Source organism: Teleopsis dalmanni, chromosome 2 (assembly GCF_002237135.1).
Source record: "Teleopsis dalmanni isolate 2A chromosome 2, ASM223713v2, whole genome shotgun sequence".
Taxonomy (NCBI): domain Eukaryota; kingdom Metazoa; phylum Arthropoda; class Insecta; order Diptera; family Diopsidae; genus Teleopsis; species Teleopsis dalmanni.
Window position 1 is genome coordinate 57629710 of NC_051847.1, and position 26215 is coordinate 57655924.

General features: G+C 27.0%; 1 protein-coding gene across 2 annotated transcripts in view; it reads left to right on the plus strand.

The window, feature by feature from the left end:
* Positions 1-26215, plus strand: part of LOC119684387 (pyruvate dehydrogenase (acetyl-transferring) kinase, mitochondrial) — a 30456-nt gene that overhangs the window by 3217 nt on the left and 1024 nt on the right. Inside the window, exons 2-7 of one of the 2 annotated variants that reach the window (XM_038098423.1) lie at positions 20800-21007; positions 21611-21801; positions 21874-22223; positions 22298-22522; positions 22589-22687; positions 23955-24012. In XM_038098423.1, the coding sequence (XP_037954351.1) occupies positions 20800-21007; positions 21611-21801; positions 21874-22223; positions 22298-22522; positions 22589-22687; positions 23955-24011 (1130 nt within the window). In that variant the 3' untranslated portion in view covers position 24012. The remainder of the gene's footprint in view (positions 1-20799; positions 21008-21610; positions 21802-21873; positions 22224-22297; positions 22523-22588; positions 22688-23954; positions 24013-26215) is intronic. The other variant, XM_038098422.1, reaches the window with a different exon arrangement.

Genomic DNA, 26215 nt, shown 5'->3' on the forward strand with positions numbered 1-26215 from the left:
AAACAAAGAATTCGTAGTTATTTTTTTTTTTTTGTGTTCGCAATTTAATTTTTGTTTTTATAAAATGATTTCCAGACCCTATATCAATCATTGAACTTTGTATACACTATAAAAAATTTCGAAAAATTTACAATTGTTTTGAATTGATATTGAGTTCAAAATTATTACTGAGGGCGTTTCTCATTGCATTTTTTATACTGTGTCGAAAAAGTAAAAAACAATAAAAAGATACTTTGATTAAGTGGTCTGAAATTTCTAACATTTCTCTTACTTTATGTGTTATGTATTAGTTACTTTACCAAACTATAAAATATTAAATTTTTGTACTTTATTATTATTTTGTAAATATACCAATAACGCATAGGAATGTTCCTTTCAACTATACATACATATGTTAGAAGACAGTAATTAAAAATAATACTAAAATATTTAAATATCGTTTGAAAATAATTTTATTAATATAACTCGTACTAGCCACTGAAAGCTTATTGGATTTTTTTATTAGATTCTCCTCATATCGATGCAAAAAATATATCTTTTCAAAAAAATCTTGTTAATATAACTAGTACTAGCCATTAAAAGCTTATTGGATTCTTGTATTAGATTCTCCTCATATCGATGTAAAAGAAAATTACCGTTTTCCGGGATAGTAATATTTTGTTATGTATTATTAACTGGGTAGTTTTAGAGTCTGGTCAATACAATATCATTTAGGCGCTATAATTAACTTTTTCATATTAGAAGCTGCACTTCCATATTGGAAGCGTATTAGGAGCCCCTTATTGAATATAAATTTATGTATAAGCATACATATACAAAGCTCTAAAAATATCTATTGAAACTTTTTTTAAATGTAATACCTTCTTTTTTAAATGTAATGTTTATTATAGATTTAGAATAGTGACATAAAAGACAAAGTCTCTACGTTTTATTATACAGTCAGAATCATTTTTAATTTACAATTCTTGTCAATGCAACATATATCACATATTAACATACACTTTTTAAAGCATTATAATAATAAATTAATGCCGAGACTACATTCAAAATTTTTATAAACTATTCTATCTTTTTAATTACTCTGCGATCTTATTATTTTAATATCTACTATTATATCGCATGTCTCTTTAGTTAATATGATATAAAGTCATTAAAAAAAAATAGAACATATTGTACTATATTTATAGAAGCAAGTATTCGATGAGTACTTTCGTCCCTGAAGCGTGACCACATACATCATGTGATTAACCATATTACAGCATTTTTATGACAAAAAATCGGTTAAATGATTGTAGTCTATTGTACTCAAACCTTTTTAAAAATAAGTGCCCATTTCACAGTCGTAAATTAAGTCTCAATACTGACTGAGGTAATGCTTAAGTCATGAACTGAGCTGATTTAATTGATTTTGTACTTAAGTCGGTTTTAAAACTTAAGTTAGGACTACGATTCGGGAAGAACGTAATGCCTTGTTTTCACTAAGTCATTTTCAATGTCAAATATTGTCAGTGTAATGAAAACGGGTAGTCATATTCGCATTCTTGTCATGTAATGAAAACGCATTTGAAAACACATATCATATTAACGTTATAAAATAGTAATTTACATGATCCTAGGTAGTTACGCTTTAGGGTCATATCTGGAAACAAAGTAGTCATCGAATATTTGTTTTAATAAATATAGTATACAATATGTGCTATTTTAATAACTATATATTTTATTAGTTTTTGTAAGATACTTCCATTAAAAATGCTTTAAAATGGTAAATTACATTATAATGTGAATATGTATATTTTTTTACTATATATTGTATTAGCTCTTATTAGATTTCCCACTGGGTATGTTTGAATATGCCTTCATTTATTCTTTAGTGTATTCTTTGAATATTTAATTTTAATCTGTTGTATTTTTTTATTTTGATTTCAATTAAATGTCGTTTTATTTAATATCTTGGGATCATGAGGCTTAATATTTGTTGCATTTATATTCTTTAACGATCGGTCACATGCGGCCAATTTATTTAGTGGGTGGCTTTTTTAAGTTGTTTGAAATTCCAGTACAGTATGGATGAATTAAAATTTTTAATTAAATTTAAAACGTAAAAAGAAAAATAATTTAAATATATAATTTCATTTGTTGAACTAAAGGATATATACATATCTTTTATTTGTTTATTTTTTTTTTTTAAATTTTTTATTTTTTAAATTTTTTATTTTTGCTAATTCATCGAAACTAATCCATTGGTCGCGCGTTAGGATGAATTTATATATCTAATTAAATTTGTTGAACTTAGGGATTTGCATATATCTTTTATTTATCTTTACAATTTTTTTATAATTTTAAATATTTTTTAACTTTATTTATATTTTTTTTTCAAGAGTTCTTTAATATTTTGAATTATTGCAAATACATGCCTATTGAAACTAATCTAAAAACTAAGAACTAAAAACTAATGTTCGGTATATGCGGATTATATATCAAGTTCTTCAACTTGAGGATATGCATATATTTTTTATTTCTTTTTATTATTCTTAATATTTTAAATAATTGTTCATACATGTCTCTAGAAACTAATCCATTGGTCGTGCATTAGAATTATTTATTTATGAAGGGTTCGAACAGTGATGAATAAGCAACAACAAAAATTTGATTAATTTATTGTAATTTGGCTAATCATACAACACTATTTCAAGTATTGTCAAGTAGTCATCATCAGTGATTTTAGGAAATATTCGATTTTCTATTTAATTAGTTTATAGTCTGTATATAATTTGTTGGACTGTAAGTGCCAGGCTTGGAACTCGTGCCTTTTAAATTAGAAACGATGACCATGTGTTTTTTCACAAGTAGCCAAGGCTACACAAACTTTCAATGCTCAAGCTCCAAGTTTTTTGTCACTTTATTTATTTATTATTTATATATTTTTCATTTTTTAAATAATTTTTTATAATTGGTTAATTCATGTATTTCCATTGGCCATGCATTAGGATGAATTAAAATATCTATTTAAATTTGTTCAACTTAATGTTATGTATATATCTTTATGTTGATTTTTTTATTTAATGTTATTTTAAATAATTTTTTTATAAGATTTTTTTTAAAATATATTAAATCATTGTTGATACGTGCCTTTCGAAACTAATCCCTTAGCTGTGGAAAACTTCAAAACAAACTTAATTTTGTGGTATGTTCTGTCAATAAAAAATGATTAAAGATGAATGGGTAATTAGAATTAGCATTTCGACAAACATTTGTGGAAGAGTGAACAGATTTTCATTGAAAAATACAACGTCACATGGAAATGTGCAAACAAAGTTGCAAAACAAATTTTCTCAAACCCGGAAACATTCATTGTGCTCATCTGTTTCGCCTATAAAAAAAAAATTATATACAAATTGTGAACAAAGCAAATAAATAAAAATGCAAATAAAAATAAAAAGTAAAAAAGTTTAACTAAATTAAATACTCATTTGATTTTGCACATCCACGTTCCAGAATGTCGAACAAAAATATCTAACAAGGACGTTTCAATGACAACCAAAGTCGACTTGCGTGTGGGTATTTGAGGGCCTGTGCTTTGCTTTTACTTTCCTTTTCATTTACTTTCCATTCCTTACCAACTTATTCCTTTTCGTATTGCTATAGGCATAAAATAGGCATAGGCTTATTTTCGGTATATGGTGAAAAAAAGGTGAGAGTGAATCTAGCAGCCGGGTTTTGGAGGGCGCACATTTTACACCCACTTTAATAAATGAAAATATTAAGTGAACTGTGCTTGATTGTGATGGTTAGATTCAATTTAGACAACAGAATGTACTGTTCAATATAAGCACCCATAAAGACATTTAAGTGGTAATATTAAGGATAATAAGTTTAGCTATCCTTGGTTGAATGAACACATATGTTCGCATATGGATTATTTTTTAATGAAAGTTATGGCCCTTAAGATAATGTATACATATTTGTTCTTTAATATGAAGTATTTTCTAAAAATAGTTTTTATATACAACTTTTATTGTGGGTACTAAAAAGTACAAGTTTTTGTAATAATTGTAAGTTTCGGCAAGGTAATACGTCTGCCCTCTCAGGGTAATAAGTTATTCCTATAAAAATTATTTATATACATTCAAAAAACAAAACACTTTATTTATCCATGTGTGTCCTTACAATAAACTAGAAAGAACTAAATATTATTGAATTCAGTCAAAAAAAAAACATTCATAAGAGTTTAGATAAACCGGGTATATCAAAAATAATGACATCTTTCTTTCATTTATTCAATGTTCCACTTATTAACCAAGTGCAATTCTTTCATATTAATTTGCACTTTTAAATTTTGTTTGTATTGTCTAATTAAATGTGATGATTTGTTCGTTCACATCATCGGTTTGTTAATTAACACAAATGTGTGGAAAAATCGTAAACTCATATACAAATTAACCAAAGTCCAAACATAAACTTACCTGCTTTAGCCTAAAATAAGCTAATGTATCGGAATGTTCCAGTTAGATCAAATATTTAATACAAATAAATATTTCAATAATTCAGAACTGTTAATTAATAATATATTTTAATATTGAAAATTACACCAATTTAAATGAAATATATTAAATTTAATTCACGTTCATAATCGTGATCATCATTTTGTTTTTTTATTTGAGTAATTGTAAGGTTTTCTCGTCAAACTATCAAATCCTTCGGATGCAAACATAGATTAGGTTAATTTGGTTGGCAGTACTTTACGCATAGACCTGTTGGTTTTATATATATAGAGTAAAATATATATATACATTAAGACCGAAAAGTTTTCGGAAATTCTCATTTAAAATTCGCGCGCTGTATATTTTTCGATATTTTAAGTTTATGTAGTTTGGCAGCACTGTCCTTAATTACTATGCCAAAAATGAGCGCGATCTGTCAGACAGTTCGTTTACGGCAGCTGTTGAAACCAGTTCACCTCAGTAGGGCGTTGCGAAAAAAACAATGGAAAAAAATATTGAACAAAGAGTTTGCATCAAATTTTGTGTTTCGAACGAAATTTCGTGTGCAGAATCGTTGCGAATGCTACAAAAGGCTTATGGGGAATCAGTTTTATCGAAAACTCAAGTTTATGAGTGGTACAAAGCCTTCCAGGACGGTCGTACGACCGTCGAAGACATTTCGCAACGCACTACTGAGGTGAACTGGTTTCAACAGCTGCCGTAAACGAACTGTCTGACAGATCGAGCTCATTTTTGGCATAGTAATTAAGGACAGTGCTGCCAAACTACATAAACTTAAAATATCGAAAAATATACAGCGCGCGAATTTTAAATGAGAATTTCCGAAAACTTTTCAGTCTTAATGTAGGTATATATAGAGTTAAACTTTTATGTAGTTTCTTGGTCTCTAGTGATACCAGATAATAGAAGCGTATTTTTTATTTAAAAGTGTATTTTTTTTATTTTAAACTATATTTTTTTTTATTTAAAGCGTATTTTTTTATAAACCTTTTTGTTTTTTTTTATTTTAAAGCGTATTTTTAAAACATACCTAGGTGGGAGATAAAATTTTGTGTATCGTGCGTCTAAACATAACCCATCATAATTTGCTTTTGTCCTCTTATATTCAGATTCTTTAATATATATTTATATGTTATTTACAATATGAGACCAAATTTATTAAATTTATTCAATACAGAAAGCTCAAAAATGAATAATAATTTAATAGAAAGGTTTCGAAAACTAGAGAACTACAACAACAAAAATTTTTTTTATATTATTTTGATTAAATTATTAATTATAATAGCAATAATAATTTAATAAAAATTTAATAAAATTATTTCCATATTTATATTTATTTAATTTCCAGTTGCTTAAATAACAAATTAACATATAAATATAATCAATATTTTGCTGTCTATATAAAATGCATATAAAAAAGGAATTATTAGCAATGAAAATTTAAATTTAAAAGAACATTATTTTTCATTAAATATATTTGACTGATAATAAAATAATTTTAAAAAGGCCAAATATCTATCATCACTAAAGGTTGAAAATATTTATTGGTTTCAATTGGCCTTTAGGAGGTCCTGGAACTCTGTCAAATTTGAGTCGCAGACCCACATCTTCGATCACTCAACCATGATGAAGATATATAGACTTTCGTCAATTGTTCATTTTCAACAACAATATATAAATAAATATATAAAGTAAAAATAAAAATTACTTATATTTTTTTTTGATTGGTTAGTTTCTAAACCCCAATAAAGGATGAGAACTATTGTTAATATATTTATAAGTTTTTCTAATACAAATTATTGTAACATATATTATGGTAAAAAGTGAACTAAATCACTTTTATAGTAAAAAAGATTGTTTTTACAACTTAAATATTGCTTACTAGCACTCTTAATGTTAGATCCTCATTAGAACACATCTCTTTCAACATCTCGAAGTAACTAAACTGATCAGGCTTTGCTGGAGTGTTTAATTTTTATATGTCTTGTGTGTCCATAAAATAAAAATACTATGGTAAATGTTGGACTTTTCGGTACAAATCTGGTTATTAATTTTAAATATAATAATGTCAAGATCTATATTAAAAGCGAAAATAAATATATTTTTAAGGTTGTCTGATAAATGTAAAATTAAAAAATAAATTTAAATAAAAGAAAGATAAAATAAAAATCAAATAAAAAATAGAATAAAAAATAAAATAAACAATAAAATAAAAATATAAATTTGAAAAATATTTTACTATAATAAAGAATACTCAAAATTAATGAAATTTTTAATAGCATTTAGCAGCTATTGTCTAGAATACGAACTAAATACAATGTAGGTGTGTTTATGGAAGGACAAAATTGTTAGTATTTAAAATTTAAAAATAGCGTGGAAAAATTACTACTCTTAGAGTGATATCAAAATTCGAATCCCTACTGGTCATAAGGTATTTTTTATAGCCGATTTTAAGTAACTACTTATATTAAAAATATGCAAATTTAATATCTAATCATTCGAATTACAATTTTTAAGAACGTTTGAATTCGTCATTTAAAGATAAAAATTTCTATATAGATCTCTATATAGATCTATAATAAAAAACTCTTACTAGTACTTAGTAAGATTTAAATATATTATTGTACTGTATGAAAAGAAAAATACAGATCAGCAACAAAAATATCTGCAGAGATATCTATAACAGAAACTTTTACTAGAGCGTTCTAAGGTAGTACGGTAGCCTATAAAATATATATACCAAAAAATATGTAAGAACTGTTTAATTAGTAATTATATTGGGTGAAATGAGCGATATTAAATACATAATATAAATCATTATAAAACTATGCAAAGCTTTTGTAGGTTTGATTTATTTTAAACTTATTTTTTTATTTTAAAACTGACATTCATGATGAGTTGTCCATTATTCGCTATGCAATGAAGTCATTTTTTTTCTTTGTTTCAATTATAGGATTTTATACATTTTAAACGTAATTTAATTATCACGATTAGGAAATGAAATTCATTTATATTTATTTTTGTAATTATTTTTTATTATTTTTGTTGCTAATTTCTTATTCATATAAGTATTTATTATTCAATTGTGTAATAAATTCTATATATATCATTTTTATTTGATACTGTAAATGGGAAGTAATGGAATAATTTTTATTATTAATGTTGTAATTGAAATAGGCTCGTCAAATTTATAGGTATTCAATATAAGATATGATTTTACATATATTTAAAATCATTAAATTAACTTTCTGCAATTTTTTAAAAATTTTTTATATGAAAGTTTTTATATAAAATACGTATATAAAACAATGAAATTAGTCACATTAATATGACATTTATCTTTATTTATCAAAGTAAATACATGATTTAAGATACTTGTACAATGCTACCATGTGTTAAATGTTAATGTATCTTAGGAATTAAGATGACGTTTTACTAAAGTTAAGTTAAGTACATATATATAGATATACATTTTTGATACTATACACTCTATGCAATATTTTTTCCACTTTGAATAGGAGCAAAACATATCACATTATTCACTTCTCGTACAAAATAAGTAAGCGAATACAGTGGCTCAAAAAAGAAATCGGACAATAATTTTGTATAAATTTAAATCTTAAAAAAAAAACCAATATCAAATAGAGTTTTTTTCTGTAAGATAGGTTCCGACAGTTTGGTACTAAGTACTTGACATATAACTCAAGTTCTTAAGTAATATTCTGCAGAAAAATAATAAGAAGAGTAGTGCTGGCTTATTTTATATATAAGCTGGTATTGAATTTATTCCAAATAAAATCCAATTAGATAAGAGACAGATCAATAAAAGTGCTTTCTCAATGTAATAAAAAAATAAATAATAATAATATTAAACATAGGGCGTGTCTTTTTAATAAAATAGTTTTATCCTTAAGGGTCTAAGTGAGACACGTCTTCTGCGAGATAGCCTGTCATTGGTATCTACCACTACAGATTTACAGATTCAGTAAAATATCGAAGACTAATCCATAGCATTGTTACTTAGTTAAGCGTTATTTTTTTTACGATTTAAAAAATAGAATATTTATTAATAAATATAATTAGAGAGTGTTTTTTAAGAAATTATTTATATTTATATTTATTTATGTTTATATTTATTTATGTTTATATTTATTTATATTTATTAATTATTTTTTTGTTTTTCAATATGTATATTTTTTTTTATATTTTCATTATTATTATTATTTATTATTATTTATTATTATTTATTATTATTATTATTTATTATTATTATTATTTTTTTTTTATTAAACATATTTTTTTTTGTTTTATATTTGGTTTCGTTGCCTTAAGCATAATCAGTAACAACAGAACAGTAACTAGGATATCGTTATCCTAGTTATGTTAACTCAAAAACACAGACCTAATACTGTCAATAGTTGCATTGTTACTTCTGTACTTTAATATAGAATATATATATATATATATATATATAGTATAGTTATGTTTTCAAAATATCAGAGATATTCGAAAATATATATATTTAATAATTATATTGTGAGATTTTGGCCCTTAAGGTAATGTATATAGTTCCTTTTGATGAGATATCAAGGAACTTAGAATCAAATATTTTTAGAAATTCGCATATATGATAATGGATAGAAATCTACAATTTTCATAAACTACAAATTCGTAAAATTTATGAGAGCAGATATAAGTTGTAATATGTGTGAAAGTTATAATATAGTGGATAGTATATTGATCCTATAAGTGTGATCAATATTGATCCTATATCTAAAAATATTGCGTAATGTTAATTATTGTAATTATAATATGCGATTATGGTGTTAGAAGAACACTGTATCTTTGACATGATAACAGTCCTTAAGTGAGTAGAAATTTTTTTACATGTGTATCAATATCATTATCATCGTTGGCATAATGGTTTATGAAGAACCTACGCCTGTCATAAGATTCTCTTTTATTTGTGCCGATTTTTTTATTTTTTCTTTCCAGTTACTGATGGCACCTATTATCCATAAGTTATTGGTAATTCTATTCATCCATCTTTTCGTGGTCAACTTCTTCTTCAGTTTACTTTTAAGTTTTTAGTAAAAATTACGGGTATATATATGTTTATATATATAATACAAAAAGGAATTAATTACTTTTTGGACTTTGTTGCCCATATACTTTTGTTTTTCTTATTCTTATGCGTGTGCATTTCTTTTCATCTTCCAAAAATATATGCATGTCATGCGTCTAAAATTCTGAGCTACTAATTAAAAATCAAAATAAATTTATAATAGATTCTTTGCAAAGTCATGTGAAATCAACAAAACTATCTCGCTCGTGTGTAGGTTATATCACAAAAGATGGTCAAAGATGATGAAATTTGACTTTGTCCGTTATCATCTGCTTGGATTCTTTATTTTGGTATTTTCGCGTGGATTTTTCCACTCAAATTTTCCGATTACGTCAAACACTCACGAGGACGGTAGAAAAAGTCTCAGCGCATGTTTGGGGGCGTGGTGCGTCATTATGTTTTTCTTAAAGTGTTTATGTTATTGTTTTTGATTTGTTTTGTTGTTTGAGGTTCTTTTCCTACCGGTTAATTGTGTTGTCCAAGTCCAATGTCTAAAGTCGAAATTTTTTCTACACGCAAAATTCTAATTGCGATCTTTTGAAGGTGTCATAACAGCCTGTGTTCTATCTATTGATTTTCATGTGCTAATTTATTTATATTCAACACTTTTTAGTAAAATTAAAATTTCTCATGTACTCATTGCATTAAGTTTTCCTGCGCAATTTCAATTAAATATATTTTATATCGGTCAGTAAAATAAATTTTCCATCCACAATAGAATTTATAAGATGAATGAGCAAACGGGTGTATGGTGTATGGGTGCGATGGATGGGTATTGGGAAGGTGAACTTAAATAAATAAAACCATTAAAATATGATTGTCTATGACTGTATTTTATTTTTATATGAAATGTTATCAAACATTTTAAACGGAGGCCGGTCTCATAATTTTTTATTAATGACTTTATACAATAAATCGATAAGAATGTACCTAATGTGTTTACTCATAAATTTTTTTATAGTTCCAAGTGCTTGAAGAATTAATCAAGAGCTCGTGTTTATGACATGAAGTAAATAACCGTCGTGCACTAAAATGAAAACAAAATTAATATTTTTTTTTTCATTTTATAAAATTTAATAATTATATTAATGCCTACTCACATAGGGAGCCATAAATATATTACATATTTAATTTAATGTTAATGTACGAGTACATATAAATTGGACTGATATTATTAAATAGATATTATTAAATTATACTATGGGTGTAATATATAAGACTAGAGTTTTACAAGATCTTTATACAATAAGACCAAGTTCCTGGAAATTAATTGTCAAGAACTATTGTAGGAACTTGGGAGAGAAATAATAATTTAATTAAGTTTTGAGAAAAAGCCACTTTGACAGTTTTTCGGGTGGTTCATAAGTGAAAACTGAATCCAACAAAATTAATTCATTTTTGCTTTTTAGGTTCTTTGAGATTAATACCATCGAATAATCTCTAATTATAAGAAGTGGAAGGATATCTGTTGATCTGCTACTTCAACCAACAATTATAAGCTTTTAATAATTTTAAACATAAAATCAATCACAATAAACTATATTGGTCTTGCTATACCTATATTGCTCAAAAATTTAAAAATTTCATCTCTCTCAATCAATAAAATAAATATAACTTAGAATCTATGTTCAAGTAGATGTATATAATTAGTAAGTAGGGAGGCTTCACAGCAATTTGTAAATGGCCCAGGGTAGGCAATCTTGCATACTAAGGAATAATCCAACTATACTTCACGATATTAATTATAGTGTTATAGTCCTCTAATTGATCGATTTTTCTATAGCCTAGAAATGTCTAGATTAAAATTCCCCATATCTACAAAAGATTGTTGAGATAGCAGTAAAACTATTCTAACTATTCTAAAAAACTTGAAAAAAAAAGTGTGTCAAGATGAATTTTGCCACGGACCTTAACTGGGAAGTATATTTCCAACTACATTACTATTGCAGTGGGTCGCACAAATTTAGTTAGCAATTGGTGCCACCCATCTTACTGTTCAATGAAATAGTTAGCAGGAATATTTAATTTTTTAGTACCAGTCAAGCGGATATTCTTTGGCTTCTGACTTCATTGTTTCAGCTCTGTTGTAGAACATTCTGAATCAACAAAACTGTCGCTCTTGTTATTGACGGAGTATCTTCCATTGGTATGGAAACGAATCAGCTGTGCAACCTTGTGGATAAATTTCGCTTAACCACATTTTAAAAATATTGCATAATGGGAGGAGAATGTTCTTCGGATATTATATGCTGATCATAGATCAGTAGCACAATTATCTAAAATTTTTTAGGAATCTGTAAAAAGTATATTCATTACTACACTCCAGAAAACGGAAAACCATTAAAATATAGGATTGAAATAAATCTAAAAGCACTCAATAAGAAAGATAGTAGTTTCAGTTGAAAATATTATAGGTATATGTTTCTGAAATAGAAAGGTGTTCATTGACTACTTCATCGTTATAGTTAAAACTTACGAATTTCGTTACGAACTGTTGACCAGCCATTTGATGTAATGGATCTAAACCTGAACATCGGTGTCTAATTTTTTTTGGGGTAAATTTTTTTTATGAGGTTTGACTCGGATTTCAAAAACTTCTTTCAAATGAGGAGACGATATTCGGTCTTGTATGGCTAATGATGGAAGATCATTACAAAGGGGAATCATTAAGCAAATTGTATATGAGTTGAGAGGATGTTGTATTAAAAATAAAAAAAAAATAAAGAAAATCTGTAGTATGTAAAGCACAAATCTTTTCAAACACCTTTACTTAAAACCATTATTATAAAAATGTTTTGTTATTATATTAATTGTAAATGCAGAAACATAATATTATCAATTTTTGTTTTTAAAATTATATTGCATTGAAATATAAAAATATAAATAAATAAAATATAATCTTTCTTCAAATTTTTCTTTCTGTTCTTAACTGAAGTAAAGGTGCAAGAACGAAGTTCAAAATACGAGTATCAAATTTCAATTTGTTAAAACGATATTTTCTATATCTGATTAAATGTCTTTAGTAAATGATATTAACGGTGCGATGAATAAAAATGTAGTTTGTGACACCGGTTTTAATGTTAATATCTACTTTTTTTGCGGTGTACTCTATTCCTACTTATGGAGGCGCTTATAAATGACTACACGGTGGAATCGACTTAACATTTTACTAAAACGTTTTGCATAAACAATAACACAGTAGTTCTATAGTCCAATTTTGGACTAATAGCTGGTAGTTTTTAATTCCTGATCAATTTTTATCAACGATTAATTTTTTTACAAGTGAAAGAAACTGGATTAATTTGGTGATGACGACTTACATATATGATCATTTTGTACAAGCAGTAAGACAGCAGTTCTATAGTGTAATTATGGACGAAAGGCCAATAGTTTTTAATTCCCGATCAATTTTTATCAACGATTAATTTTTTTACAAGTGAAAGAAACTGAACTAATTTGGTGATGACGACTTACATATATGATCATTTTGTACAAGCTGTAAGACAGCAGTTCTATAGTGTAATTATGGACCAAAGGCCAATAGTTTTTAATTCTCGATCAATTTTTATCAATGATTACTTTTTTTACAAGTGAAAGAAACTGGACTAAATTTGTGATCAGGACTTATAAGCTCAGTACCACGTACCAGAAAAACCTGGAAACCTATGTAGAAACCTTAAGCTCCTGATTAGAGTATGGATTAAATAAATAAATTGGAGTATTAGGGTATATTTATACTGAATTTTATACTGATATTGTACAATATCTGTATAAAGTTCAAAATATCAAATTCCAAGAAACTCTAATTCTTATAAGAAAAATCGAAGTATAATAAGATTAAATTTTAATTTCATTTTCAATTTTGATTTTGATTTTGTACTAATTAATGTTGTCTGGAATTATAAAAATAATAAATCAGAATTAATACAAATGAAGTGTTTAACTGAACGTATGACAAATCAGAAACTCTTATCAACTCAATAACTTTGTTTTTGTTTTTATTGTTGTTGTTTATTGAAAAAGTAAAAAAAACTTAATCAATTTCTAAGTTCCTTCAGTATTACTTAATAGACTGATTAAATAGATTAAAAATCTCAGACGAGTCAATGTTTACCACTCGTGTTCGCTCAATGGAACATTAAAGAACACACCAGAGCATAACGTATGAATTGATTTCGATTGGAGAGCGTCACGTTCTTTGTTTGTGGGGTTGGAGTGTGTGTAGATCGGCGTGTGTGGAAATGTTTTCACAAAATAAAAAATGAAATATGTTAATATCTTAACGTATTGTTGACCTTCATTTTAATAAGTATATTGTTTTTGTTTTCGCGTTTTATTATGCTCTTCTCACAGTTTGTTTTTGAGGTCGAATCGAAGTCGCGGGAAGTGTTGAATTACTCATTGACGACGGCAGAGAATAACTTTTATTTTGTACAAAAAAATATATATTATTTTCATTATATTATAGGTAGATCATGTAAAATCTTTTAAATCTTTTTTAAACATTTTTTGTTTAAATAAACTTATTTTGTTATTTTATTTATTTATTTCATTCGTTTTTTATTTTCCTTTTCTTTTTCGAAAGATAGACAAGACAGAGCAATGTATTACACATAGAGTAATTCTAATATTTTTGTATTTAATCTTTATGGCTTTGTTTACTATACTACCCGGTACTCAACAGTCAAACGCGTTTATTTTGGAGATTACAAAATTTTATGTCAAATAAATGTATTTACAAGTATTTTGTTTCAAATAAAATAAAAACAATTCAAATTTATCTTTTTTGGTAATTATTTTTTATTTTTTAATATTTATTAGAAAAATTTATTATTTTTAAATGATTTTTGTCACAATTATTTAAAAAATTTTAAACAAAAGTTGCTAATTATTTATGTACATATGTATGTACGTATATACGACTGCATATTATCTAAAATAGAAAATTTTATTTTAATTTTTTTTAACTGTAATTCTATAATAGATTAGATTAGGTTATACCGGCGATCCCAAGAGATCCATTTAGGCCTATATGCCCATTGTGCTACCGTATTATTAAAAAACCCACTTAGAACCTTTGGAAAAGCTTATAATGCTGTTCAGAGGGTTGTATACCACTAACACGTAACTATAAAAATGCCAGCTTAAGTCACAAATACTGTTTTTTTCTTCTGAATAATTGGCCTGGACTTATTTACCAGATATCAGGGCGCATAAGTTGAATTAAACAGGACAATCTTTAGGAAAGCAGGATAGCAGCTCCGTTTTAATCTAGATCAAATTAGCAGAAGTCTAGCCAGCGGATTCACATGGTTTTCAAGATTTCAAGTCACAAATAAATTCAAAGTATTAATAAAAATTACAATAGTATACCACGAAGTATGATATACCAAATTAAGCAATATTCTAGGCGCAGAATTTTTAGGTGCTTATGTTAACTATGGCAATGACGGGGTATAGCTCGTACAGCTAATCGTTCCATCTAATTTGATACTCACTGCCACTCTTCCGGCGATTTTTTCTCCCAAATGCTCTTGTCTAATCATTCTATATGGGCATGATAATTGTCGAAGATTCTGCACCATGAAGGATAAAATAGGCATGATAATTGCATTATCGAGTATTATATTTGTTTGTCAAGGAAGGGGTTTATTTCTCTATTTAACCCGAATTAACATATTTTTTATTTTAATCATATATTAAACTAGAAGATATCTATGTATATATGTATATAACCACTGTACTTTTTCTATAAATACTTATAGTAATAATTTTTACAAATTAGTTTTAAATTAAAAAATTCGTCTTTTGATCATTTATTACTTTTGATCATCATTACTTTGTTTTTGAAGGAAAATTTTCTATAAATGACAACCCAATACCAACCCCACCTACATAATGGCCTTGCCTAGCCGATTAATTTTCCATTTTGTCAATGAACATTCAATAACGATTTTATGAAAATCAGTCGGATAGTTTCTGTATACATTTACAATAAGGATGTCAAATATAAATAGATACTTATAATTATATAAATATATTATGTTATATATATTATATACTATTATATATTAATACATATAATATATATTACATATTATAATTATACATATTCATAATTACATATATTAAACATAAGTAATATATACATATCATAATTCTAGAAAAGATATAATGAAATTCATTCTGGAATTTAAAATCCATAAATACTAAATATAAAGAAATTAATAATAAAATTGTAAAAATCATAATACATCTCATTTAAATACTTTTGAATGAGGAAATTTATTCTCAAATACAGATGTTCTTCAAATAGATTTTAAAAAATATTTCTAAATGTATTAATTTTTGTTATTTTTAGATTTTAAGTTGTAAAATTTTGTTCATTACATTTTTTTTTTAACACTAAAATTTATAAGTGGGTGTGAAAAAATGAAATCAAATTCAATAAGATATTGTATTTAAAATTAAAAAATATACAAGAATTTTATTTAAACTCTAATTAATTAGTAAATATGTAATATACATCACAAATTTTTTATCAATCGGCTTAGAGAGTATTATAAAGTCTATCTATGTGTCATCATTTCTTTTTATGCTATTCTTTTTATTGTTATTTAAAATGTTATCCCCTCAATAATATTTACATATTGTAATGTTTTATAATAATCACATTAAAAATGTTTGTATTAGGTTTCCCACAAATATTTTTGGATTTCGTTTTTTTAGTGTTTTAACGTAGCACTTTGGATGTGTCTTTATTCCTTTCTGAAGTTAAAAACCAAAGGAATGGCACTATAAATCAATAGTGTGCAAGATTGTGTGTGTATTTGGGCTAGAAAACAGATAAACAGTGTTGTAGGAAAAAGAACTTTAAGTCATATATAGGGAACAGTCAACAGTTCAGTACATTATCTATATTTGCAGCTTAATTTAAAAAAGATAATTTCTGCTGGTCGTAAGAGATCGCCTCCATCCCCGAAGATTCCAAGCAGACGTTTGCTGAAAACTTTGTTGTTAAAGAAATTTGATGAAAAAATTAAAACTACCTCGTATATAGGTTAGAAAGCCTATATTCGATCTAAATAATTTTATCTTCGTCTTGTAAGGAGCATGCGACATCGATTATTGCATCCGGTTGAGTTGCTAAGTGCGGAGTTTCGACTACACTGTAGATTGTTTCGGTGCATCTTGTAGGTTTGTGGAAGCCAAATTGAAGCAGCATATGTCGCCATGAACTGCTGGTGATTGCCTTTAGAGCGTTGTTGCAACTCTTCAAATAAGTGCACACATACGTCTCATATGTGCAGAAAAGAAGTATACAGACAAGTACGATTCTCAAGATTTTTGGTATAGTGGTGGTGCGGGTCCTAAATTTACCAATGAATATGGGTAGAGTAAAGGCAATATTTTTAGTTTAGGAAGTAAAGAAAGTCGTCGAAGATTTGACTTCCGATAAGTAAAGATTTCTAACTCGAAAACATTATTAGGGAAATATGTACATTGATTTTATTGCATAATATAGCGGGATCTTAACCTATGGTAAAAACGTGCAATCATGTGCATACATTATGACTTTGACTTTTTCTGTTCTTGATGTTAGTGCTGTTATTTCGTACTTTGACTGTTATATACATATGTTACAACAGTATAATAAATATGTATAGCATATATGTATATACCATATAATGTATGTATAATAATAGTTTTAGTAAAACGAAATCTATTATTTTTGTATGAAATTGCAGGCTATGGGTAATATAGTTAGAATGATTCGATTTAGGTCAAATATGCACCATTTTATTCAAAATCTTCGTTCTTGTTGGTAAAAAATTTAAACAGCCGATTTTCATAAGCCTCGCTTGAAGAAAATTTTTTACCCATAAAATTGTTTGCCATAGACAGGAACATTCATTAATCACTTGGTGCCAGGTCGGAACTATAAGGTGGATGGATAAGAACTTCCCAATCAGAAGCTTTTGGAGAATCAAAATCGATGTGCGGGGGATATGGCGTTGGCCACACACCACTGCGATAGAACACAATTCCTCTCCTATTTCCCAAAGCTGGCCGTTTCTGGGCGATTGCTTTGGTCTATTTGTTCAGACGGACAGTTCGGTTCCAAGTTAAGAGTTTTGCCGTAGGGGAAGCAAGTTATAGTAGATGATTCCCTGTTAAACCTAATAAACACACAGTAAAACCTTCCTGGCCGGCAAAGGTGTACGTTTTAAAATTATCCGTTATATTTCAATAAGACCCAATGTTCTTCTACAGTTAGTTTTTTTTATAGTTTTTATATTTTCTTCTTTTTTTTTTGTATTTCCTTAACCTTCATATACATATATATGTACATAAAAGTGTAACAACAATCAGTACTTTAAAAATACGTACTTTTAATTATGTAGTATTCTTATATTTTTAAGTATTTTTTATTTTTTTTTGTCATGTTTCATTTAAATAATTGAATTAAATGATTGTTTTTTTTTTATGACGATCATAAAATAAAGTTCACAAATTGACAGAGGCTCATTTATTTTGCATTTAGCAAAAACAAAAAATAATTGAATGTCAAATTTGGGTATTTCAAACTTATTTGCTTTTTTTAATAAATATGATAAGCTAAAACCAAAACAAAAAAAATATATAAACCGCAGACATGTGTGCATTTTTGTATATTTATTTTTATATCGTTTTTTTTTAACTTGTTTTTTTTTCACGTTTATGTTTTTATTGCCGCTTCCAAATAATGCCAACGAGTTCCCTCTCGTAGTTTCTTTTGACGAAATTTCGCAAAAACATAAAACATACACACACACGCATACACACACGCACGCACGCATACAAACCCCAACAAACCAATAAACAAATGAAATCATCTCACAAATTTCAACAGTTATGATATCAGTTTGTTTTTGTTTTTGCTATTATTTACCTTTGAATTTTGTTTTGTTTTCTCTCAAACTAGGGGTTTGCACTCAATAATTTTATTGTATTTTGTTTTTTTGTTGTGTTTTTTTTTGTACTTTTATTCTTTGTAATTGTGCGGCGATATTATAAATATATGTATGCACATACGTATGTATATAGTATAAAAATATTGTAATATGCCCTACAATTCAAATTAATAAAAGTGAAATTTTATACCCATTTAACTTATCTATCGAATTAAACTCTTTATGATATAACTTCCATATCCCCCTTACCTTATTATTGTTTACAAGGTCAAAGAACTTGTCTACTGTTTCCTACTACTATCATGAGAACTGTAAACATTTTTGCAGCTGAGAATATAGACGATAGACACAGCGGTATATGCGACAAACTTCTAGCACATACTCTGTCCATAATTAATATGGAGCAAGTGTTGTCTCTTTCATTATTTCCGTCATGCAATAATTTCAATTATTTTTTTAACTAATTAATTCTCTAAACAACAAACACTACGCCCTCTTTTTACAATTGATGTGTTTGTTGTTGTATTGCAATAGTTTATTGTTATTGTTATGTACTAATTTGACAAAGCCGTATTTATAAAATGCCATATTGTAAAAAGATAAAATAATTTGCAAAACTTTTGCCTCAATTATTTTGTTTTTCATTATTTGATAACAGTAAGGAACATATAAAAATAAATGGGCTTGACAATATTATCCAGATATAAGTAGAGAACAGCAGATACTAAACAAATACACTATATGCGTATGTACATATAAGGCCACGACTATCACTGATACTTCCAGACTTTACCTTTTAATTAATTACTGTTTATACATACATATAATATTTATAAGATAATGAAAATTTTTTATTAATTGACATTGAGCTTCGATAAATTAATATATTAGATTATTGAAAAATCATTTCAATAAATATTGATATTCTTTTTTTAATTGATCAGATGTTATGAATAGTTATAATTATTACGTTATAAAAATTATTTTATTATTTGTCTAGACTGGATAAAAATTTTAGGTTTAGATAAGTTAAGAAATAGATACCAATGAACATTAATCATATGATCTTATTACTGTTAATAATAGGTGTAGTAAAAAGAAATCCATTATTTTTGTATGAAATTGAAGACTTACCATAGTCAGAATGATCCGATTTAGGTCAAATATGCACCGTTTCGTTCGATAACTTGTTGCCATTTTGAAAATAATTTCATTATATCTTTCTCATCGTCGACAGGCTAATAGTGAATGGGCCTATACTACCCCAGCAGTCAAGTCAAAGGGTACATGGCCAATCTCTTCCAAATGCAGAACCTCTGACTTGATACACAGAAGTAAATCAGAGGTATTTAGGTTAATATCTGTCTCTACAAGGCACTGGTCCATAGAACGAAGAAGAGTTAACTTAGCCTATCCTGTGGTATTTCCTGCAGGCATGTCTACCAACTCTCGAAGAAAGGACACCAGAACACATGTCGTATCTATGTAAGAGCTGTCTGTATGACTAGTGAACATCATGAAGGAGATCGCGCTATAAATATTTTATTAAATTATAATTTATCCATGTATATCATTTTACCATGCTCATAAAATTTTTGATTTTTGTTGACTTTAAAGTAATAATTCAAGTTATTTGGACATCTTGATTTGAAATAATGGTTTAGCCGTATAAAATATTTTTATAGAAACCTATAACAGAGATAATTTGAAGGTGTCAGAAGTAGAAAATTTATTGGGTGGTAGTTCTATTCAAACTTTAGAAGCTTTTGGAAAGTCACTAAACTTGTATAAGCTAGAGCTTTATCTTGATGGAATGCTTCTTCTTTTTTTGCTCAATACTGGGTTTTATTGTCTTGTATTGTATTTATTATAGAAAAATTAATATTATTATATGAAAAATAAAATTTGTGCAATTTATAAATTGGTCGTATATATTTCAGAATTAATCGTGGTATTATGTGATAGAAGTTGAAACAAATAGTTTTATATTTTTTTAATGAATATTAACTTTCAGTTTGGTTTTTAATTTTATGACCTGTTCCTATTCCTTATATCCAGTGATAGTTTACTTTAAAAATGCATAATTTTCTTGATTTTTGACAAAAAATCTTTTGTTTTTTTTTGGCGTGAGAGTTTTTAAACTGATCATTTATTATCTATTATAATATATCGTATACAGGGTATAATAATAATTAAATATATCATATTTTATTTGCAGGTCAGAATGCATGTGAAAAGAAGTCGTTCATATTTTTACGAAAAGAGCTACCCGTACGACTAGCGAACATCATGAAGGAGATCGCGCTATTACCAGACAATTTATTAAACACAAGATCAGTAAGCCAAGTAAGCACTTGGTATATGAAAAGCTTCGAAGAGGTGATAGAATTTGAAAAAGCTGAACCGACACACTGCAATCTACAAAAGTATGTTTTATATGAATATATATTGGATATATATTAAATATATTACCATATGTACAAGGTGTTTCTTAAAAAAATTACTTAAATGCAGGAGATTATCATATAATAAGTTATATAACAAATCTTTAAATGATCTTTAATCAAATATTATATTTAAATGACTTTAGAAACAATTATAATTCTAAATTTATTTATGTGAAATATTTTGTCATTTTCCACAAAACCTTATTTGTAAAACAAAGTATATTACATATATACCGACTATAAACTTAAGTAAAAAGAATTTCGAATATTTCCTAAGATCACTGATAATGAGTACTTAGTAATACTTGAAACGCTAATGGTTAGTCAAATTTCAATAAATTAACTAAACTTTTGTTCTTGTCTTTCTTTGCTATTCGAATTCTTCGAACTTTCAAAAAAGAGCTTCTTTGTCATCATTAGAAGCGTAACTTTCGGCAAAAATAATTAACTTCAAAAAACCTTATTTGTCTTAATATCTTCTGCAGTTATATCATTTTATTAGGAAACACCCTGTTTATATTGATATAATAAAACGTGTACAAAATATTTTTTCATTAACTAATTTAATTTATGCTTTTATAGATTTTGTAGTACGATCGGACAAATTCGGAATCGACACAGTGAAGTTGTGCAGACAATGGCACAAGGTGTCATCGAACTGAAAGAAGCGCAAGACGGAAACGTTGACTCAGCATTGGAAACCTCGATACAATATTTTCTGGACCGTCTATACATGTCGCGCATTAGCATACGAATGCTAATTAATCAGCACAGTAAGTGATATCACTCGCTACTTTTACTTTTACGCAATAAAATTTAAAATTTTATTTTTATCAACAACGTAGCGTTATTGTTCGGTAAATATCCGAATGAGCAAGGGCGACATATTGGCTGCTTGGATCCGGCATGTCAGCTATCATCTGTTGTGATGGATGCCTATGAGAATGCGCGTTTTCTGTGTGATCAATATTATTTGACTAGCCCCGAATTGCAAATCAAGGAATATAATCAAATGGAAAATGAAACGTTACCTATACGTACTGTGTATGTGCCATCGCATTTATACCATATGCTTTTCGAACTATTTAAAAATTCTATGCGCGCGGTTGTAGAGCGCCATGACCAAGATAAGTGTGATATACTTCCACCAATAGAAGTAATGATTGTACGTGGTAAGGAAGATATTTGCGTTAAGGTATGTATTTTTGAATTTATTTTATGAATAATTATATTCTATAAATCTTTGAATTTTTATTTTATTTTAAATAGATCTCAGACCAAGGTGGTGGTATACCACGTTCACAAACCGATCAACTATTTAAATATATGTATAGTACAGCACCGCAACCTTCAAAATCGGATTTACATACAGTACCATTAGCCGGTTATGGTTATGGACTACCAATTTCTAGACTTTATGCACGCTATTTTCATGGCGATATCGTTTTACTTTCATGTGAAGGTTTCGGTACTGATGCTATAATCTATATGAAGGTATATAAATGTTTTGTTGATTGAACTATGCAAAATCTTTTACTTATAATTGTATCATTGCTTTAGGCACTTTCTGACGAGGCAAATGAACTTTTACCCATATTCAATAAGACAAGTTCTAAGTTCTATCGTGCAACTGTACCCACTGGAGATTGGTCTAATCAGGTAAAACACATAAAAAAGAAGAAGGATGCTGTTATAATTTAGAGTAGTGAAGTTACTAAATGTTCATGGGTTAATTGGTGGCAAAAAAGAAATTCTAATGAATGAACCAAGTTGATGTTATCCAAATCCCACTGGTCCCTCATTATAGCATATATTTTAATTATATTATTATAATTGATTTGTTACAGTTGTTGTACTGTAGATTTTTAGAGATTATTATCTATTGCGATTATTGTTAATTTTTATGTTATTTGCATGTTTTTTCCCCCCAAAATTTGCTTTATTCTTTGCCGTGTATTTCATGTGTGTAAAAGAATTAACTAATTTGTATATATTTAATAAAAGTGACATTCCAGAAACATTTTGTAATAAGTAAAAAGTTTAAAGTTTTTTCATGTTGTTTTTTTAGAGTTTAAAATAAAAAATGTTTTAAGTTTCGATGACATTAATTTTTTTTATATTATTTTTATATAAATTTCAAATTAAAAGATTTAGAAAAAAGTTTTTTAATTTTTAAATTTTAATTGTGTAAGTTTTTAGTTTAATTTTCCAGGCCGCAAAAGAAAGAGTGAATAATTTTATATCTTATTGAAATTTATATTTTATATTATTTTATTTATTTAATAAAGTTTAATTTTAATTTTATTTTATAAAAATTATTCTGTATTTAATATACATATACTTTGAATTTATATTAATTTGTTTTTAAACTTTACACTTTTTCATTTTTTCATTGATGTATTTAAGAATGAATTTAATAATTATTACTATTTTCATTATATAAAGCAAATAAAATAAATTGAAATTAATATTAAACACGACAGAATCATGAAGCAAAGCTTAACATTATGTTATAATAGGGAAAAATATTTAAATAATATTTAAAAATTTTTGGTTAAACATTATAACTTAAGTTTAATTTATTATTATTATTATTATATTTCTTTTGTATACTATATATTTGAATAAAAAAATAAGAATATTTTTGTAATAATATTAGACGCACATTTTATGTTATAAAAATTTTTATGAAAATTAGTCAAATAAACATTTTTAAAACAATGTATGCTTTTAATGATTAATTTTTTTTTCTGATGTTTCAATTTCAGGATTAAAATTTGAATGTTTTTGTTATTATTGTTATCCTTTTGAGTACTCCCTGCACGTTGCGATTTCGTTAAAGTTAATAAACTAAATCAGCCTTTTTCTATATATGTTAAGCTACATTTTATATATCATTTTATTTAAATTATTTGTATAATTTCAGAAATTTTCCAACCGTTGGCGTTATTTATATAGTCAATTTCAGACTAAAAATGATTAGCGTACGTTTTCACTATAAATTATTTATAGATGTTTATTATTAATGTTTCACATTATGCATTTTTCATATCGTTTGCCGTCACATTTAAAGGCAACTTATGCTTGATTAATAATTTAGCCCTTTAGTCCTTTTTGAGCTTACACATTGTACATTTATACTGTATATATATAAAAAAAATGTAATTTGTGTTTTCGAGAATCCACCGGCTTTTATTGTAGCATCGAGGTCTAAAGACAGTATTTTAAATTTTAAATAATTTTGAATATAGGGAAAAGTATTTAATTGAATTAATTACAGTATTTGCTCACCATATGCCATTTTAACATTGTGCTTGCAGAATAGCAAACAGGATTAGACCAAATGTTTAAGCTATAGTTTAAGCTACTATATTTATATGTTAGAGTCAGGGTTTTTTTGTCACAATTATAGTGAAATATTTTTTTATTTATGAATATTTATTTTACTACATAATCGGTTCATAGCCTAAAGATCACCAGCATAGACAATGGTAGGAAATGTAAGGAACCGGTTTTTTCGAAAATTCGAACAATATTTTTACAGTTAACAGTGTTTAGGAGTTGAACTTTGTCTCTGACCTTGTATTAAACTATCACCGTAAATTCGCAAACAACATTTTAACATTAAGCGATGTGTACCTTCACTAACTGCCTTTAAGGACTCTAGCTTGGTAACGGTATGATCATATTAGGCATAACGTGGTCTTCGCCAGCCAACACTTCCTACTTATCTATACAATCGGGAAATGAGATAAAAGAATGAAATTTGGTGCACTTTCGATAGAATTTCTACCAATCACAGACGAAAGAAGAAATATAACTACTTTTTGCGACAAACAATGATACAGTCACAACTTAAGGACAATATAATTAAGTGGTACAAAACAGAAGTATCTTAGACCTATAGGTCGACATAGAGCCAAGCTGAACCTGCCATATAGAAACTCCTGTAGATGGCGTTTGCACCGGAAAATCTGTTTTATTACTGTTCAGGCTTGTCCACATTAAGAGTTTAGCATATCGGCTAACAAAAAAAAGTCACATATGCTATTGTATTAGTATGGAGAAAAAATAATAAATAAAATATTTATACACAATATCTTTACGTCTTCAGTAGCCATTTTTATGTTATATTATAGATGCAGACATGTGTATTTTTATGACATACAAAATTTAGATCTGATATAATACTTTTAATAATATATACTATATAATATTGTTATATATAGAATACAATAATGTATTTCTGTCCACAATTGTCCGGTTTCAGAGTTGAGCATATGGCTTAAGCATGTGACTTAACTCTGACCACATTATCCAACTCATTTCATACCACCTCTAACACAGAAATCAGCCAAAAACTGCTGCGTATAAAAGAGAAATGATATATAATAGTACATGAAATAGGAAAAAATGTTTAGCATATAATTTAGTCTAGAATTTCTCAACCCACGATCCGTGGACCGCGTCATTATAACTACCAGTCCATATAATATATTTTCGTGTTTATATAATGATAATATTTTTTAAAAGATGTTGGTATAGCTTTAATATTTTTTCGGTCCACAGTAAGATTTGAGTTGAGAAACACTGATTTAGCGCATATTAAATAGTTTACCAGTTAGAGATAAAACTGTTTCTAATGAGTTATCTAATCAGGTAGAAATATTAATGTAGCTTAAATTAAAGTTTAAGAATATCATCCTTTAGATAACCTGATTTCAGTAGAGTCAGCATACTTCAGCATTGTAATGAGAATTTAAAGAAACTGTTAATACTAATAACTTGATAATCACTTGAAAGTGGTTATTTTGTAAACGCATCCCACTACATTTTTGAAACACAGCCTGAGAATTTGCCTGGTGTCTCCGATAAAGTTAATGAAGATATAAAAAAATTGTAAAAAAGTTTCAAAATATACGACTTAGGTATAAATTATGATACAACTTATATCAAGCTTCGTCTAATCATATATGTATGTGGATTGTATATATTTTTAGTTTGAAGGTACTGGAGTTCATATATTAATATACTGTTGTGGAAAACTACTCAATAGGATATGATAAAGATCTAGGCGTGCATATTATTTGTATATAATTTTTAGTTTAAAGATGAACTTACTTAACTTTATTAAAATTCGATTTCGATTACTCGTTCATTTAAAGTTATTACAATTTAGAGTGGATT